At 41.1% G+C, this 17,525-nt stretch overlaps 1 protein-coding gene across 2 annotated transcripts in view; it reads right to left on the reverse strand.

The window, feature by feature from the left end:
• The window catches only part of igdcc3 (immunoglobulin superfamily, DCC subclass, member 3), a 137,847-nt gene extending 123,507 nt beyond the window's left edge, over positions 1-14,340 (reverse strand). For both annotated transcript variants that reach the window (XM_069911963.1, XM_069911962.1), the window contains exons 1-2: positions 14,089-14,340; positions 12,844-13,014 (exon numbers count right to left, since the gene is read on the reverse strand). In XM_069911963.1, the coding sequence (XP_069768064.1) occupies positions 12,844-12,880 (37 nt within the window). In that variant the 5' untranslated portion in view covers positions 12,881-13,014; positions 14,089-14,340. The remainder of the gene's footprint in view (positions 1-12,843; positions 13,015-14,088) is intronic.
• Between the last annotated feature and the right edge of the window lie 3,185 nt (positions 14,341-17,525).

Raw genomic sequence — 17,525 nt, forward strand, 5'->3', positions numbered from 1 at the left:
GTTAAAAATCATTACTTGCAATTCACACCTGGACTGGACACAAAGAATTCGCTCATGTCACTCATGAGGGGCTTTACACTCACATAAGATGAATAGTCTGAGAATTCCTGTCTCCTTAGGGCAAAGCCCAACTCAATGATTTCATTACTTTTGGATGGTGCTAATTGGACTGCCTAAAAGACACACTGTTCACAGGAAATTGCAGCTGGCAAACCATAAATTCACAAAGATAAACAAGCAGACCATGTCGACTCCCCAAAAACCATGACAGAAACAAAGACCCTTGCACTCGATTTAAAACTTTCATTTTCAATATGCTTCGACCTTTAGACAAGAATGTTCCCCAAGAAAGGGTACTGCCAGGCAATGCAAAAGGCAAGCATCTCCAAAGATGCTGATTGGACCTTTCTGGTGGGCCAGATGTTTCAGGATGATGGCCAGAGGTGTTCCTGAAGAACTTGTGACCCAGCATCCATCCATGAATGTTTTGCTCATACCTTGATGAAGGGTTCAAACCTGAAATGGTTATGTATCTTTTTCTTTGCTACATAAAGGACACTGTTTGACCTATTAAGTTTCTGCAGCGTTGTGCTTTTTACTTCATGGATGGTCCTCAAACCAGGCCCAACATGACTGCAGGAGGTTGGCAGGAAGATTGATTTTGTCCCACCCTCTTTCACCTTGTATCCATTAATCGGGAATCCTTTTGAGGAACCTTGCAAACAGAACTGGAAGTTCATGGCTCGTTTATTCTGTCGTGTGCCAATTAATTTGGAATTATCCAAGGTGGTGTAGAATTAACCAGGCTCATCCATAATAGCATTTAGCTTCAACCTAATGTTTCATCTCCTCATTGCATTCAAACACTACTGTCACCATTTACTGTTGTCCCTCTTTCCCATAAAAAAAACTTCCTTCTTGGAGGCTGCATAGGAAGAAGTCACAGATCTTACTAATGTGAAGGTGATAACTTTCCACAATGGGCTGATATCTCTTGGATCTTTCTCCTTGGATGTCAGGTCAAGTGGGAGAGGTCATGTCTAATCAAATCAAGTCTATTATCATCTGATCGCACAAGTATAACTCAATGAAACAGTGTTCTCTGGTCCTTGGTACAAAACACGCAGACACAAAACCAGACATAACACACAGACAAACAATACTTACACAGGACAAGTATTTAAATACACACACACACAAATAAATATTTTCTACATATGAGAGTCTCGGATGGTTTGTGTGAGCAGGTCCTTTGGTCATTCATCATTTTCGCTGTCCATAGGAAGAAGCTGTTTCTCAGCCTGGTGGTGTTGGCTCTGATACTCTTGTATCTCTACTCTGACTGGAGCAGATGAAAGATGCTATGAGCTGGGTGAAAGGAGCCCTCAATAATTTTGCATGCCCTCTTCAGACAACGATCCTGGTAGATCATGTTGATGAGTTGAGGGAGACTCCAGTGATCCTCTCTACAACTCTTAGGGTACTGTAGATTGACCTCCAATCTATTTCTCTTCAGCAACCAAACCACTCTGTCAGACAGCCGGCCAGGACGCTCTCATTAGAGCTCCTGCAAAAGGTTGACATAATGGTGGCTGATAGCCTTGCCCATTCGGTCTTCTCAGAAAGTGCCGTCGCCATTGCACCTTCCTGACAAGTGAGGAGTTGTTTTGTGTTCATGATAGGTCACTAGTTAAGTGAACTCCAAGGAAGGCGCTCTCCACTCTCTCTTTTACAGAATCGTTGATATGTTGGAGGGTGGACCTCCTGATGTTCATGATCATCTCCTTCATCTTATCCACATTGAGGCTCAGGTTGTTACTTTCACACCATATCACAAGATTTTCCATCTCTTCTGTAGTGTGACTCAACCGTATCACTAACCTGCTGTTGTCAGATGCTTAAATGGATCCCTCTTTGGTGAAAGATGTCTTTGCATGTCTTATCTGTACTTTTTTCTCCATACTTTGCACTTTATCGATGTAACACTTTGATTTTATTATTGCACTACTTCTCTTAACTAGCAAACCTATCAACATTTATAAAATGGTGATATTGTTTTGGTGTACAGCATTTTGTTGCTTGTTGTAAAAACAAAATGCTGGAGCAATTCTGCACTACTATCCCAACAACCAACTCAGTCACTCCAGCATAGAGGCTGACTTGTTGCCCAAGTCATAGCAATGGCATTAAAATGGGCATCTTTTCCCAAGCAGGGTGTTCCTTTTAGGAAGATTATGATGTAAACGTTTTCAACATTAACCTTTGACAGAAAACATAAGCCAAACTTATGACAACAGACATTTGTCACAGACAACGATATTATTCATTTTCATTGAAACTTATCCAGCAACATCAACTTGATGCTATTCTCAGAATTCCAAGCTTTCCCATTGTTTCGAGCTTTCAGTTCTGTACCATTGTGATTCCTGGAAGAAGCACAGCAAACTAACCTGGATTCAGCACAAGAGCTGAGTGCCATTCCAGTGGCATTATTTGCAGAATTTAATGAAATAAAAGACAGTCAATTGGTTCCAAGCTGAGGGATTGTCCACCAAAACCAAAAAAAAAGACAATCTTCCAAATCTGGTTCAAGTGGCCAAAACTCGAAACCAGCTCCTTTTCAAGGACTTTACGAACTTACCCAATTACATTACAGCAGAGGGCAGGTCCTTCAGCTCACAATGTGGTGCCAACTGTAAAAACCCACACAAAAAAACCCAAAACCTTCCTTATTTCATAACCCTCTATTTTCCTTTCATTCATGTGCCTGTCTAAAAATCTTTTAATGTTGCTGAAGGACTAGCTTCCAGCACCCCCGGCAATGCATTTCAGGTACCCACTACTCTGTGTAAAAAGCTTACCCCTTGCATCTCCTTTAAACTTTCCTCCCCTCACTTTGTGAAGATGTCCTCTAATGTCTGCTACTCTTGCCCCTGGAAAATGATGCTGGCTGTCCACTCTATCTATGCCTCTTGTAATCTTGTAGACCTTTAATTCACCTCTCAACTTTCTTCATTCCAAAGAGAAAAGCCCCAGCTCTGCTTACCTTGTCTCATAAGGCATGTTCTCTAATCCAGTCAACATCCTAATAAATCTCCTCTGCACTACTCCATGTCTTCCTTGTCCGGTTGTGGGAACAGGGGCAAGTCATAGTGGACAGGTCTCTGGCACAGAGTATGACCCTTCAGCAAGGATGGGAAGGGGGGAGAAGAAGAGAGAAATAGTGGAATCGATAGGCGAATAGATAGGAGGTTCTGTAAACTTGATCGAGACTACCAGATAGTATGTTGCCTCCCAGGTGCCAGAATCAGGGACGTTTCTGAGCAACTCCACGACATTCTGAAGTGGGAGGGTGAGCAGCCACATGTCATGGTCCACATTGGTATCAATGACATAGATAGGAGTAGGAATGAGGTCCTTAAGAGGGAATAGAGAGAGTTAGGAAGGAAGCTGAAAAGTAGAATCTCAAGGGTGGAAATCTCAGGATTGCTGCCTGTGCCACATGCTAGAGAGGGCAGGAAGAGGAAGTTGTGGCAGATGAATGCATGGCTGAAGAGATGGAGCGGGGGCAGGAGCTCAGATTTGTGGATTTTTGGGATTGCTTCTGGGGAAGGTCTGACCTATACCAAAAGGATGGGCTGCACCTGAACTAGAGAGGGTAGGCTTGCTAGAGCTGTTGGCAGGGGGACGGGAACCAGAATGCGAGGGCAGAGATTAAGGTAGAAGGTGGAAAGGTTGATGCAATGTGTTGTGGATTTGTGAAGAAAGACAGGGAAGGAAGCATAAAGGTAGTCAATTTGGTGGGCTTAAAAAGTATCTATTTCAATGCAAGGAGAATTAGGAATAAAGGAGATGAACGTAGAGCATGGATCAGTTCGTGGAACTACAATATTCTGGCTGTTACAGAGACTTGGCTATGCAAGAACAGGATTGGCTGATGCAGGTACCTGGGTTTAGATGTTTTAAAAGATGGGGGTAAAAGAAGGAAAAGGGAGTAGCATTATTGGTCAGGGATAGTATCACAGCTGCAGAAAGGGAGGACGCTGTAAAGGGAATGTTTACTGAGTCGGTGTGTGTGTGGTAGTCAGAAAGAGGAAGGGAGAAATTACTGTATTGGGAGTAGTCGAGAAGTACCCAAATAGCCCTTGGGACACTGAGGAACAGATTAGCAGGCAGATTTTTGAAATGAGGAAAAAAACAGGGTTGTTGTTATGGGAGACTTCAACTTCCTAAATATTTACTAAGCCCTCCTCACTGCAAGAGGGATAGATGGTGCAGAATTTGTCAGGAGGTCCAAAAAGGATTCCTGACACAATACATGTATTTGGACTAGCTGACGAGAAGAGAGGCCATACTGGATCTAGTACTAGGTAATGAATCTGGTCAGGTGACTGATCTCTTGGTGGGAAAGCACTTTGGCGAAAATCACCATTAATTCACTAGAATAGCTACGAATAAGGAAAAAAGCAGCCAAAATGGTACAGTGTTTAATTGGGGAAGGGGTAATTATTATGGGATGAGGCAGGAACTAGCGAGAGTAAATTGGGAACAGATGTTCTCGGGAGACAGCACAAAAGTCATGTGGAGGATGTTTAGTGATCACTTGCACAGATTTCTGGATGGGTTTGTCCCAATGAACAGGGAAAAGATTGTAAGAAAAGGAAACTGGTTGACAAAGCAGGTAAGACATCTAGTTAAGAGGAAGAAGGAAGCATATATTAGATTTAGGAAGTAAAAAAACATGTGTTCAGTTCTGATCACCTAATTACTGACAGGATGTGGAAGCTATGGAGAGGGTACAGTGGAGAATTAGCAGAATGTTGCCTGGATTGGACAATATGTCTTATGAGGCAAGATTGGCAGAGCGAGGGCTTTTCTCCTTGGATCGAAGGAGGATCAGAGTGAACTTAATAAGGACTACAAGATTATGAGAGGCACAGATAAGGTAGACAGTCAGCATCTTTTCCCAGAGGATATCTGTGCCAAGTGAAGGGAGGAAAGTTTAGGGGAGACATCCGGATTTTTTTTTTTTTTTTTTTTTTTAAACACAGAATGCCTAGAATGCTTTGTCAGTGTTGGTGGTGAAGGGTGGAACAATTGGGACAGGCACATGAATGAGGTAGGGAAGGTTTAGTCTTTTTTGGTAGGTCTATATGGGGTGGGCACAACATTGTGCGCAAAAGGCCTTTAATGTTCTATGTTTTATAATGAGGCACATTATAGACTAAGTATGGTCTAATCAGAAATTTAGAGCTTCAATAACCTCATGACTCTTGAACTCAATCCCTTGACTAATGAAGGCCAGCTTACCATGAGCTTTCTTAACTACCCTATCAAACTGCATGGCAACCTTGACAGATCTATGGATTTATCCAATGACCCCACAGAAGATTGTAATCCAATCATCTAAGTAAATGAAAATGTAATGTTATTGAAGAAATTCAAAAAGTTTCATGAAATTACTTAAGGCATTTGCCTGTTTATCCTCCACATCACTCTTCTACCATTTATATTCTTCCTTCCCTCCCCCTCACCCCCACTTTCGTGTACTTATCCATGTAATTTGTTGCAATTCTCCAATGTAATGGCAGGCTCTGCATTCTCACCACTCTCTAGGTACAGATGTTCTGAGTTGCTTTTAGACTTATTAGAGGTGGGCTTATAGTTAGGACCTTTTCAATTTTCTATTGTCTCATACTGAGATATTTACTTTTATATCATTCATTTTCCTGAATAAAACTGCACCAAAGCATAGAAGATTGAGGGGGGACTTGATAGAGGTGTTTAAGATTTTAAAAGGGACAGACAGAGTAAATGTAGATAGGCTTTTTCAATTAAGAGAGGGGGAGATTCAAACTAGAGGGCATGGTTTAAGATTGAAGGGGGAAAATTATAAGGGGAACATGAGGGGAAATTTCTTTTCACAAAGGGTGGTAGGGATGAGGAATGAGCTTCCGGCAGATGTGGTTGAGGCGGGATCATTGGTTACATTTAAGGAAAGACTGGATAGTTACATGGAGAAGAGAGGACTGGAGGGGTATGGACCGGGTGCTGGTAAGTGGGACTAGGAGGGTGGGGATTTGTTACGGCATGGACTAGTCTGTTCTGTGCTGTAAGTGGTTATATAGTTAAATTGTGCTTTGATTGTAATTGTCTATCAATAAAAGTACTTAAGAAACATTGTCCAATAGAAGATAAGCAAGATGGTCATATTATCTGACAATATGGAACAATCAAAGTGTTCATTCAAAGTGGCGACTTCACCTTTTGGGAACCTCCAGGATAATATCATTCTCAATGAGCCTGTCACCAAGTTGCAGCATGACATCATCCCCTTGAGATATCACGTTAGGATGAAAAATTCAATAGCCATCCCTTGTGGCGGTTACATACAAAAAACATAGCGACATTCGAGGAGCAGAAGGAAACTGGATGTCAAGAGCTGTGACACTTATTGCTTTCTTTAAAAAAAAATCCAAGAAAAGGTTTCTATTAAATGAACAGTAATCAAGCATACAGTATAATATATTCATTTGGTCTAATTGAATCATACTTCTATTCCACCTCCCCCCCCCCGCCGTTTCTCCCCCTGTTTCCCTACTCTTTTTGTCCCACCTTTCTCCCCATTTCCCCCTTTGCCCGCTCTTTTTCTCCCACATTTTTCCCCTCTGTCTCCATCTCTATTTCTACATATACATATTCTTCAATTCTTATTCCATAAACCTACATAACATTATTCCCATTATGCAACTCACACTACATGTACACTCTCATTGCAGTATTTCCATTACATATACAGTCCATTATTCAACTGATGAGCATCCCGGTTACAGCATTTCCACTGTGTAAGCCCATGCTGCATTAATTATACAGTATTACCTACACCTCACTCTCATTCTTATTATTCAATTTGATTATAATGCAAATAATGCTTTCGTAGAGTCACTTTTATATTGCCCATAGAGTTTATAGCAAATACTCTGGATAAGTGCCAAACTAAGAATGGATACTTGAATAATGGAATTTAGAAATATTTTCATCATTGCTTCATTACAAGGTATATAAATGTAATTTTATTCATATTTTTCACTTCTGCAAAATCATATGAGCTTGGATTTTGAGATTTACTAATATTTTACTCAGGGCTTTAGACCTCACTAAATCACTCATTAGTTAACTGCTTCCATGTGCTGGAAAGTTTGGCAGAAATTCAGCGATTTGTACTTTATAGAGATAAGAAAGTGAGATTGTGTTAACAGTCAAACAAGGGCAGAAGCTAATAGTTCAATCCTCTCTGCGTTCCCAACTGCCTGAGAAATCAAAAGAAAATAATCTGGTAGCTGTGAGTTCAGCAGTATGTGACAAAGGAAGGGTGGAAATCTTGTGTACATATCTTGGCATTTTTACTCCAAAAAAAATTACTTGACACTTGAAGAGGTCAGGAAAGGTGTAGCAAAAGTTTTAATTGCTGATTCTTGGAGCTGTTTCTATAGTAATGAGACCTTGGAATAAAATAACTATCCCACTTGATCAAAAACACACTGTGCAGTTTCCAGTTTCCTTATTTCATTGAGGGATTTTATTGCTGAATTTTTCTCTTCCACAGACCTCATGGCCATGTGATGTTTTAAACATATATTGATCTGTTATGACAGGGGCTCTTATCATTTGATACTCATAACCTTTTCTGATAACAATGAGTCTTAAGACTTTCAATTCTACCGAACAATATGCTTCAACAAATAATCAGTAATGAGAAAATTACAGAGAACTCTCAGTCCATTCAAAGCTACCCAATTAATTAACGCCAGCAGACCAAGCATAGCTACTGTCCACAGCATGTTAATGTCAACCAACCTCAGTACAATAACACAAGGCATTCTCCACTCGAGATTTCAACACCATTCCAAGCAAAATGACACACTTCAACACCAGCACAGTAATGGATGCCACTCCAGTAAGTTGGCAAATATCAACTCTAAGGAGTTATGAACATCCACACCAGCACAGCGGCAGAAACTGCTCACAGGTAGTTAACAATTGCCAAGTTCATTCCTGTCACAGAGAAACAGCAGGGTAATGACTTGAAGCTGTATTTGTTAGCTTGCTGGGATGTTAAGTGCTACTGCAATCAGTGTTGATGTCTGTCACACGGCTTGGGATTATTGTACTGAGATTGTTTCCTATTACCATGCCGAAGACGCTAGCTGCCCCTGGTCTGCTGGTGTTATTTGCCTTGGTACTGTACTTATGCCAGAAACTCTTTGCAAACTGAACATCTTGGTGAGAGACACCAACTTTAACACTGCGACTCTAACTGAATTGGACAAAGAGGGGTATTGACAAAAGCACTGGTCACTAATCAGTGGACCGGTGCAGACTCGAAAGGCCAACATGGCCTGTTTCCGCTCTGTAAATGGTTATATGGTTATGGTCACTACTCTCAACGTAATACCAGACTAACCAAACACCACTGCAGAATAACAAATTCAACACAGAAAGTTATTCAAAAACATGGGTAAGTGCTTTCTTCTGGAATGGTCATACTTGATTTCAGTAGTATTGATTGTCTTTGTAAGGACATCTGTCAATCTCTCTTTGAACTAACTTTCAACACCATCATCCTCTAAAGCAGATCTGTTTTAGCAATGAATAAAAATTGAAATCACTGGGTTTCCCTAATTGTTCAACTGAAAGGAGGCTAGAACAGTTCCACATTTCAACCCTTGTTGATTTAAATTATCTACTTAGGGGTGCCAGTTCTCTATTATTTGGGTATCTGGGAAATAAGAAGTGCCATCAATACACGTCTCTAAATTTGGGCATGTGAGAAAGTGGAAAAGTTTTGGGAAGATCTAAATCAGGTATTAAATAAAATCACAAAAAGCAACATCCCAAAAAATCCAGAGATCTTTCTTCTAAGTAATATAAGAAGTAAAGAATTAGGCCTCAAACTGGATAAAGTGCAAAAAAGATTGATTATGATAGCCTTAGCAGTAGCAAAAAAATGTATAATGTCAACCTGGAAATCAGAAGAGAGCCTGAGAATACACCAATGGTACATGGAAATGAATAAATGTATTCCATTGGAAAAAATAACATACAATTTAAAAAATAAAGTTACATTATTAGAACAAATTTGGGAACCGTACATGGATAACAACAGAGAGGCCTTGCCTCGGACCTCCACCCCCTAAAATGATAGAATGAGAAGACAAAATGAACTGACCCAGTGTGTAAAAGTAGATGATACAATTTTCTTGTTTATTTTCATTGTGTGATGACATTGTTTAATGGGTTTATTGTATTGTATATGTTGAACGTTTAATGGGTTTGGAGGGGGGTGGGAAGGAGGGAGGGAAGGTAGGGGGGAAAAAAGGGGAGAAAATGCCACTATGTATATTCAAGAGGGAAATGTTTGTGTATATTTTGATTGATATGGTTCATAGTGTGAAAAATAAAAAAAATTAAAACACATCTCTAAATCAGGGTAGAGAGAAATCTATGGCTGTACAACTGATGTCTACTGCATACGGAGTGAGTATTCTCTCATTATTGAAATACACCCACTTCTCCACGGCTACAGAGCTGTAAGAAATGGCTGGCAAATCCAATTTATAGAGACCTTCAGCATTCCCGAGGTAATGCTACAAGGTTTTTCTATCAGAAAGGGTCAGAAGTAACCCAGTGACAAATCTTTTGCAGCCTGCATGAGATAGACTGAGATATTTCTCATTGGAACGGGAGGCTTGGGAAGGGGGAGTGGTGCTATAAAATTCAGAAGGGCATATGTAGTAGTCAGTCAGAGCTTTTTTCAAGGGCAAGAGAACCTAGAATTGAGGACACAGGTTTAAGGTGCAAAGAGAGAAATTGAAAGGAAAGCTGAGGGATGTTTCTCACACTGAGAATGGTGAATATCTGGAATGAGGATATTGTAGAGGCAGATAAAATTGCCACATTTAAACAGCATTTGGACAGGTACAAAGAGGGATACAAACCTAATCCAAGTAGCTGGTATCATGGTCAGCTGTGTGATTCAGTGAGTGTTCAACCAAGTGCCCATGTACAACTGTGCAGTGCTCTATCCATCCATTCTCACCATTCTCTACCTACTCTAGCTCCCAGCACCTTCAATTCAGATCTCATCCTCCCCTTTACAGTTGACACTCCTCAGTCCTACAATTTCACCTTCCTCCTTCCCTCAGAACCCTCTGGTCCACAGAGCTGTTTTAATTGTGCATTTCCTCTCCATCTGACCATCCATCACAGATCTCAGACACTGGAATTCACTAGATTCTCTCACTTTAGAATCCATCTCATTCTTCAAGCATTTGGCCATTCCGTTGTTGACTAATTACACCTTTCTAGTTGAGCACTTTAAGATACATTCCTAGTCAGTGTGGCAGAGTGATGGTTTGACAGAAACATACAAAATGGAGCAAAGTGAAGGCCATTTAGCCCTTCAAGCCTACATTACCATTCAACATGATAATGGGCTGATCACCCAGTTTTATTACTCTGCTTTTCATACCCCTTGATCCTCTTTGCATAGGAGCAGAAGTAGGCCCTTTGGCCCATCAAGTCTGCTCCGATATTCTCATCATGAGCTGATCCATCCTCCCACTCAGCCCGAGTCCCCATCTTTTTCTCAGTAACCCTTGATACCCTGATGAATCCAGTACCTGTCAATCTCTGCCTCAAAAACACCAACGACCTACTTCCACAGCTACCTGTGGCAACAAATTCCACAAACGCACAACCCTCTGACTAAAGAGATTTCTCCGCATCTCTATTTTACATTGATGCCCTTTTATCCTGAAGTTGTGTCCGCTTTTCCAAAACTCCTCTACCATGGGAAGCATCCTTACCATATCTACTCTGTCCAGGCCTTTAAGCATCAAAATGCCTCTCTGAGGTCCTCCCTCATCCTTCTGTACTCCAATGAGCTGACAAACTGGCCTCAACAACTTTCTGTGGGTAGAATTCCACAGTGCTCTCTGTGAAAAATGTTCTCATCTCCTAAATGGCTTACCCCTTATCCTTAGATAGTGACCCCCCCACCCCCCGTTGTGGACATCTGCAACATCAGGAACATTCTTTCCGCTTCTAACCTATCTAGTCCTGTCAGTGAATCACCTGTGAATCTGTAGGATTCATTTACTACATCCAATGTGGTATCCTGTACATTAGAGATACGGGACACAGACTGGGAAATCTGGAAAATCATTTTGTTGAGCACCATCCACTGTAACAGCCAGGACCTCGCAGTGGCCAACCACCAATTCCACACCCCATTGCCATACCAACATACTGAGTAATTTGGAAGACCAATACCTTATATATCATCTTGGCAGTGTCCAACCAAGCAGCATCAATATCAACCTCCGATTTCCATGAACATCCTCCACCAGTTTCTCTTTTCCTTCACTCTCCTGTTTTCCTTCTTTCAGCTCCCCATCTCCTTTTGTTCCTTCTCCCATCAGAGAGCTATTTTTCTTCACCCTCTGCTCTCTCCTTCTATCAATTCTCAACTTCTTTCTCTTCTACCCTTCCACCTGTATCCACCTATTACCCCTTACCTGCCCTGTGTTCCTCCCCTTCCCCTCCCCCTCCACCTTTTTAATCCATCATCTGTCTGATTTTCAGCATTCCTGAAGAATGTCAGCTGTCTTTGACCTCCTATGGACACTGCATGGCTTTGTGTGCATTGCACTGGACCCCAGCATCTGCAAGATTTTTTGTTTATTCTGTCAAAATTTAATACATCTCAGTGAGATCCCCTCTCATTCTTCTAATTTCCAATGAGTATAACTTTAATCTATCCAGTCTTTCTTCATATGTCAGACCTGCTACCCTAGAAACCTTCACTGCATTCCCTCAACAGCAAGAATGTCTTTCCCACTCTCCCCTTGCCCCACACAGACAGGTGTTAGCATTAGAAACTTTCACACTGCTGAGCTCCACCTCGAGTCCCAGGCAAGGTTCTTTTACATTTTATAATTTGACTATGGCCCTCAGTTCTGCCAGAACTTTCCAGTAAAATTCATTTTTAACTTGACAAACAAGGTTGAACTTTCCTTCAAATTACATACATTTAGAATTCAGTATTTTGGTCCTTCAGCACTCCATGTTGTGCTGACCTATATATTCCCTGCAAACTCATATCCTTTTGTTGGTCTGGATTCCTCCCTCAGCCAGCATTGTCTGAATTCTGAGACTGTCTGAGATTTCCTATTTCTGGCTTATTCCTTGAAGAAGGGCTCTGGCCCAAAATGTTGGCAATATATCTTTGTTTCCTATAGACGCTGAAATGACTAAACCCCATCTTTTTTTCTTCCATGTGCCTTAGAATCTCATAAATGTCCCTAGTGTTTCAGCCTCCACCACCACGTTTGGCAATGCATTCCAGGGTCTTTTTTTTAAAATCTCTTTTGCTTCTCTTTTTCCTATTGTTAGAAGCACCAGATGCTTTACCTTATGGTAAACAAAGGTTGATGTCTATCATATTTTAATATTGCATGATAATAAATGGAACCTTTAAACCTGGATGGTGACAGAGCAAGTGTTTGTAAAACACACACACAAACATATATATAATGGGCCAAACAGTCGGTTTCGGTGCTGAAAACTCTGAGAACCTAATAGCCTGAGTACGTCTGAGATTGTCTGATCTCGGAGCTAAGCAGGCTCAAAACTGGTCAGTACTTGGATAGGAGAACGCCTAGGAACACCTGGTGCTGTAGATTTCTGGTGCTGGGTCTGCCTTACAGTAGACAAAAGTTAAATAATTTCATATATGTTACATTCTAAATATGGCATTACGGACAATAAAGGAACTTTTACCTTTAGAAAGAGTGACTTTGTATCTCTTTTTCACCATCTTTGAACATCTTAAAGCTATCTGTCCAGGAGCCTGCTTGCTCCTCCTGCCACATATATTAAATGCAACCGACTTCTCCGTACAATTCCAGCCGTTTCTTAGAGTGCACTGTGATCTTTTGTCACTCCCCTGACCTGTGAAAATTAGCAATTCAGTTCTCAGTGACAGCAGGCCAATGCAAAATGTGACATCAAAGGCGCGTGATAGGAAGCTCTTAGCCTGACAAAGAAAACTCATTCATCAACAGACTTTGAAGAGGTACCATTCTTTGACAGGCTTGTGATGCTGCAATGCTTCACAGAGCCACGGTCCCCAGCAGGAGCAGAGTTTCCTGGCGCTGAGCTGCCCAGCCCCAGGGCAGACATTCCACAGCTCCCAGAGGAATGCCGACCCTTTGATGCTGATATGTCAACATGACCCTTTTGGATGTATTCCTTATGTGAGGAAACAGTAGCGTCGTCAAAATCTATCGGATGCACGAGTGAAGGAGTGAGTTGCTGTTTTACCATAAGAAAATACAAATTTATCTCAAAAGTGATCAAACTGAACGCTGGGTAAACGCTGGTCATTTGCTCCTCTTTGGAATCTGGTGAAGAAAAGTGCAGCGCATGTGTGGTTGTAGCTTGAGGAATTTTATGGCATGTTATGTATGGCATTAAATGAAAAAGCACACACTGCAGGTTTAAAGGGGAAGGACGGCATTTAATATTGTGCCTTCCTCAACCCTTTGTCCCACATTTAGTGGGCTCATATGATGAGGTCACCACTACCCAATGCAGAATTGCCCTTTCTACTTAGATCTAATGGAGTAATTCTTCAATGGCTAATGATGTAATCTTGTAGGATGCAGTCAATGCTAATTTATGGCTGAATTCAGCACGAGATGTAGTTGGTCTGAGACAGATTTATAGCCTTTTCTTTCTTACCTGGTTTGCGCGTATGACTTCTTCAAATGTAAAAGCTTGCAATAATAAGTGTCCCCCCTTCCACCCCCCCCCCCCCCCCCCCACTCTTCATCAAATCCACAAACTAACTGGCCAGCAGGAGTTACTGCATTCCAACAGTGTGGCTGGGGGAGAATGGATTATCCATATCTGTGAGGATTACATGAGAGACAGTAGTTTGGCCATTGTGGGCTCCTTAAAGTGAGGCCTATTCTCTGAGTCTGAATGGCAACATTTGAATATGAATAGAACAGGGTGTCAGACCTCAACAAACAGACAATCTCGCTTTCACTTGTTAGGAGGCTGGTCGAAACATTGAGCTTTCTGTCATCTTGTTCTCTTTTTCTCAGTAATGTTTTATACTGCCTTCTAAAAATAAAACGGATGCTCAGAAGTGTTTGAAGAGAAAAGGTTTAGATCCATGGCTTCAATCAGTGGATATTTTTCAAACAAAATGGTTTTAAACTCCTAAATGCAATTTGCACCACTTCAGCTTTTTCCACTGGCAGTTAAAGCGGAAAGATTCTTCTAAGGTGATCATTTAGGCTCATTTCCCTCCAGTTTCGTGTGGTTTATGCAGTTGCTTAGTGACTGGATTGTGAGTGAATAATGATAGAGACTGCTCTTATGACCCACAAGGACCACAGTTACCCCTGTAAGAATGTTGGGATGATAAATAGCTTCACAGGGACAAACTAAATGAAATGTAGTGAGAGACTCTAAATGAAAAATAAACTTCAAAGTGAAAACAGTGGAAAGAATAAAGTGTTTCTTGGAAGTTATCTAATTCACAGACCAACCTTCCAGTCCAAGCTGTGAAGATTGTGACTTATATCTTTACAGTCAAGACTTTCCCATAATGTAAAATTTGGACTTATATTGCATCTTTCACAGCCTCTGGATGTCCCAAAGTACATGGCATTCATTTAAGTACATTTGAGGTGCAGTAACTTTTGCAAAGATTCAACAGTAAGAGACAGGGAGGCACTGTTCATAGCAATTCATACAGCACCAGTGACCTAAGTTCGAATCCAGCGTTGTGTAAGGAGCTTGGATGTTCTCCCCATTTCTGCATGGGTTTCCTCTGGGCACTTCAGTTTCCTCCCACCCTAAAAAAAAAACATATGGGGGTTTGATGCATTTGGGAGGCATGGGATGGAAGGGCCTGTTACCGTGCTGTATATCAAAAAAAAAAAATTTTTTAAAGCTAGGTAATACTGACCAATCATCATGTCTCAGGAGAAGGCAGGTGTCAGTGATGAAAATTACCATCATTCTCAGTCCATCATTAAAGCTTTTGGCCAAATGAGGAAAAGATTGATTGAATATCAAGACATCAAATGCAGCATGAAGTCATGGTCTAGTACAGAGCAGTGATGGAGAGAGACCACTAAAGATAACATTGCAAAAACCTCCTCATGCACTGAAAAAAGCATCTTCTCCCAGCCAATAACTCCTAAATCAAGGCCCCACTGTCACTCAGTCAATTCCAGTAGGCAGACCACACCTTTTACATCCCAAACACTAAACTCCTGAAACCAGACACATTGCCTTATGACAATAAAAATGATTACCAGGCAGACAGAAGATAAATTCAAGGGTATCCTCAATACTTCCTTGAAAAAGTGTAACATGCCCATAATTCAGGAGAATTTCTGGTTCATAACTACTCAAGATTTTTAAAAAATTTAAAAAAAAGGATTGGTAGAAGCTGAATACGTGTATTTTCTGGTTGCTTGAGACCTACTCTTACAATGCCCAACTCATACATTAAGAATAAACAGTTCAAAACACAAAAATACTTACACAATGAACAAACTTCACTTGTATAGATATGTAAATCTTAAAGTATTTTACTTTATTTTCAGTCACATTCTTTGAAAACATTTAACCAACCAGCATCTGCAGGTTTCTCCCCCTCCATGAAGCTGCTCAAAAGATGGAAAAATAACATTACAGTTAATCAACTCCCACTCCCCAAGTTTACAGATTAAACCTCTGACTGGGGTGATTCTTACTAAGCAGGGATAAGGAGAAACTTTAAGAGAGTCACCCCAACGGTAAATGGCATCAACCAGCTCTTCATCCTGGGCAACCCCATTGCTGTTTCACACAACTTTATTCAAACAGCTGCTATGAGCAAAGCCTGACCAAGGCCCTCCCTCCGCTGGCTGAATATTTGCTCCCGTCTTCACCAAAGGTTTATATGCTACTTCAGAGAAAATGTACCTTTTCAATTTTGAACTTACATATTTTTTACCTATTATTTTATTCCTACTTATTTTAATGTTTAAAATTTTTTTTCCTCAATTTTTTTGCCATTTGCCTGAGGCTGCCAGTTACTTGAATTCCAGATGAATCCAGAAATGTAAATGGTACAAGTAGCACCTTAGCAAATGCCCATTGCTCATTCCATCGAACTAATCCTTTCCCAGTAATTACAGGGTCTGTGGTTCCACCTACTAAAGCAGAGTGGAAGCATGTCATCCTCAATCCTCAGGAACAATCCATGAAGAAGACTATTGATATGGGGAAATCAAGATGAACACAGCAAGATTCCACAAATGGCAATCTCCTGTACATTAGGAAATCCATTGGAGTTATTTTAAATTTAATTTTAGACATGCAGCATTGTAACAGGTCCTTTCAGCCCATGAGCCGATACCGCCCAATTGCACCCATTAGCCTACAACCCCTGTATGTTTTGAATGGGGGGAGAACTGGAGCCCCCAGAGGAAACCTACGTGGACCACAGAGAGAATGTATAAACTCCTTACAGACAGCACTGGATTCGAACTCCAGTCGCTAGGAGCTGGAACAGTATGCGCCAACCACTATTCTAACCATGCCGCCCCAATATTGAGAGATAAATGCATCTCAGCACCAAAGTCCATGTTCCCCTCAACAAAAATGGTGTTCAGAAGCCCCAGCTAAGTACTGAAGCACGACAGGCTGCAAATGCTGGAATCTGGAGCAAAAAGCCATCTGCTGGAGAAATCCGGCAGGATGAAGAGCATTAGAAGGGAGAAAAAGAATTAGAGGACTATTCAGGGTGAGAACGAGTCCCTCAATTCAGATCAGAGCATAGGTTAAATGGTGAAAAGGTAAAGGTTCCATTATTGTCACATAATACTACATCTAGAGCGTAACATACATGAAGTTCTTTAACTTTTGTCTACCGTAAGGCAGTGTGGAGGGAAATGGGGGGGAAGTTATTTGAGCCTTGAACGGCTCTATAACAAAATGTCAACAATTACTTCTCTCCCACTGAGTTCCTCCAGAAGATTGTTTTTTGATCTAGCAAATTATTAATGTTACTTCAAAAAGAGGATTAATGCACTTCATTTCTTACACTTAAAACTATGCTTGCTTCCAATAATGAATCAGCTCAGTGATACTGTTTTCAAGTTCATTGCAGGTAAATATAAACATTTCGTCATTATCACCTGATGAATTGAACATTGTTTTACCGAGATTAAGATAAAGATTGGGCAGCGTGGTTGGTGTAGTGGTGAGTGCAATACTGTGACAGCGCTGGCAACCCGGGGATCAAATCCCACGTCGTCTGTAAGGAGTTTGTATGTTCTTCCTGTGTCTGAGTGGGTTCCTCTGGGGGCTCCAGTTACCTCCCACCCTTCAAAACATATGGAGGTTGTCGGTTAATTTGGGCATTTGGACAGTACAGGCTCTTGGGCCGGAAG

This window comes from Narcine bancroftii, chromosome 14, assembly GCF_036971445.1.
Source record: "Narcine bancroftii isolate sNarBan1 chromosome 14, sNarBan1.hap1, whole genome shotgun sequence".
NCBI lineage: Eukaryota > Metazoa > Chordata > Chondrichthyes > Torpediniformes > Narcinidae > Narcine > Narcine bancroftii.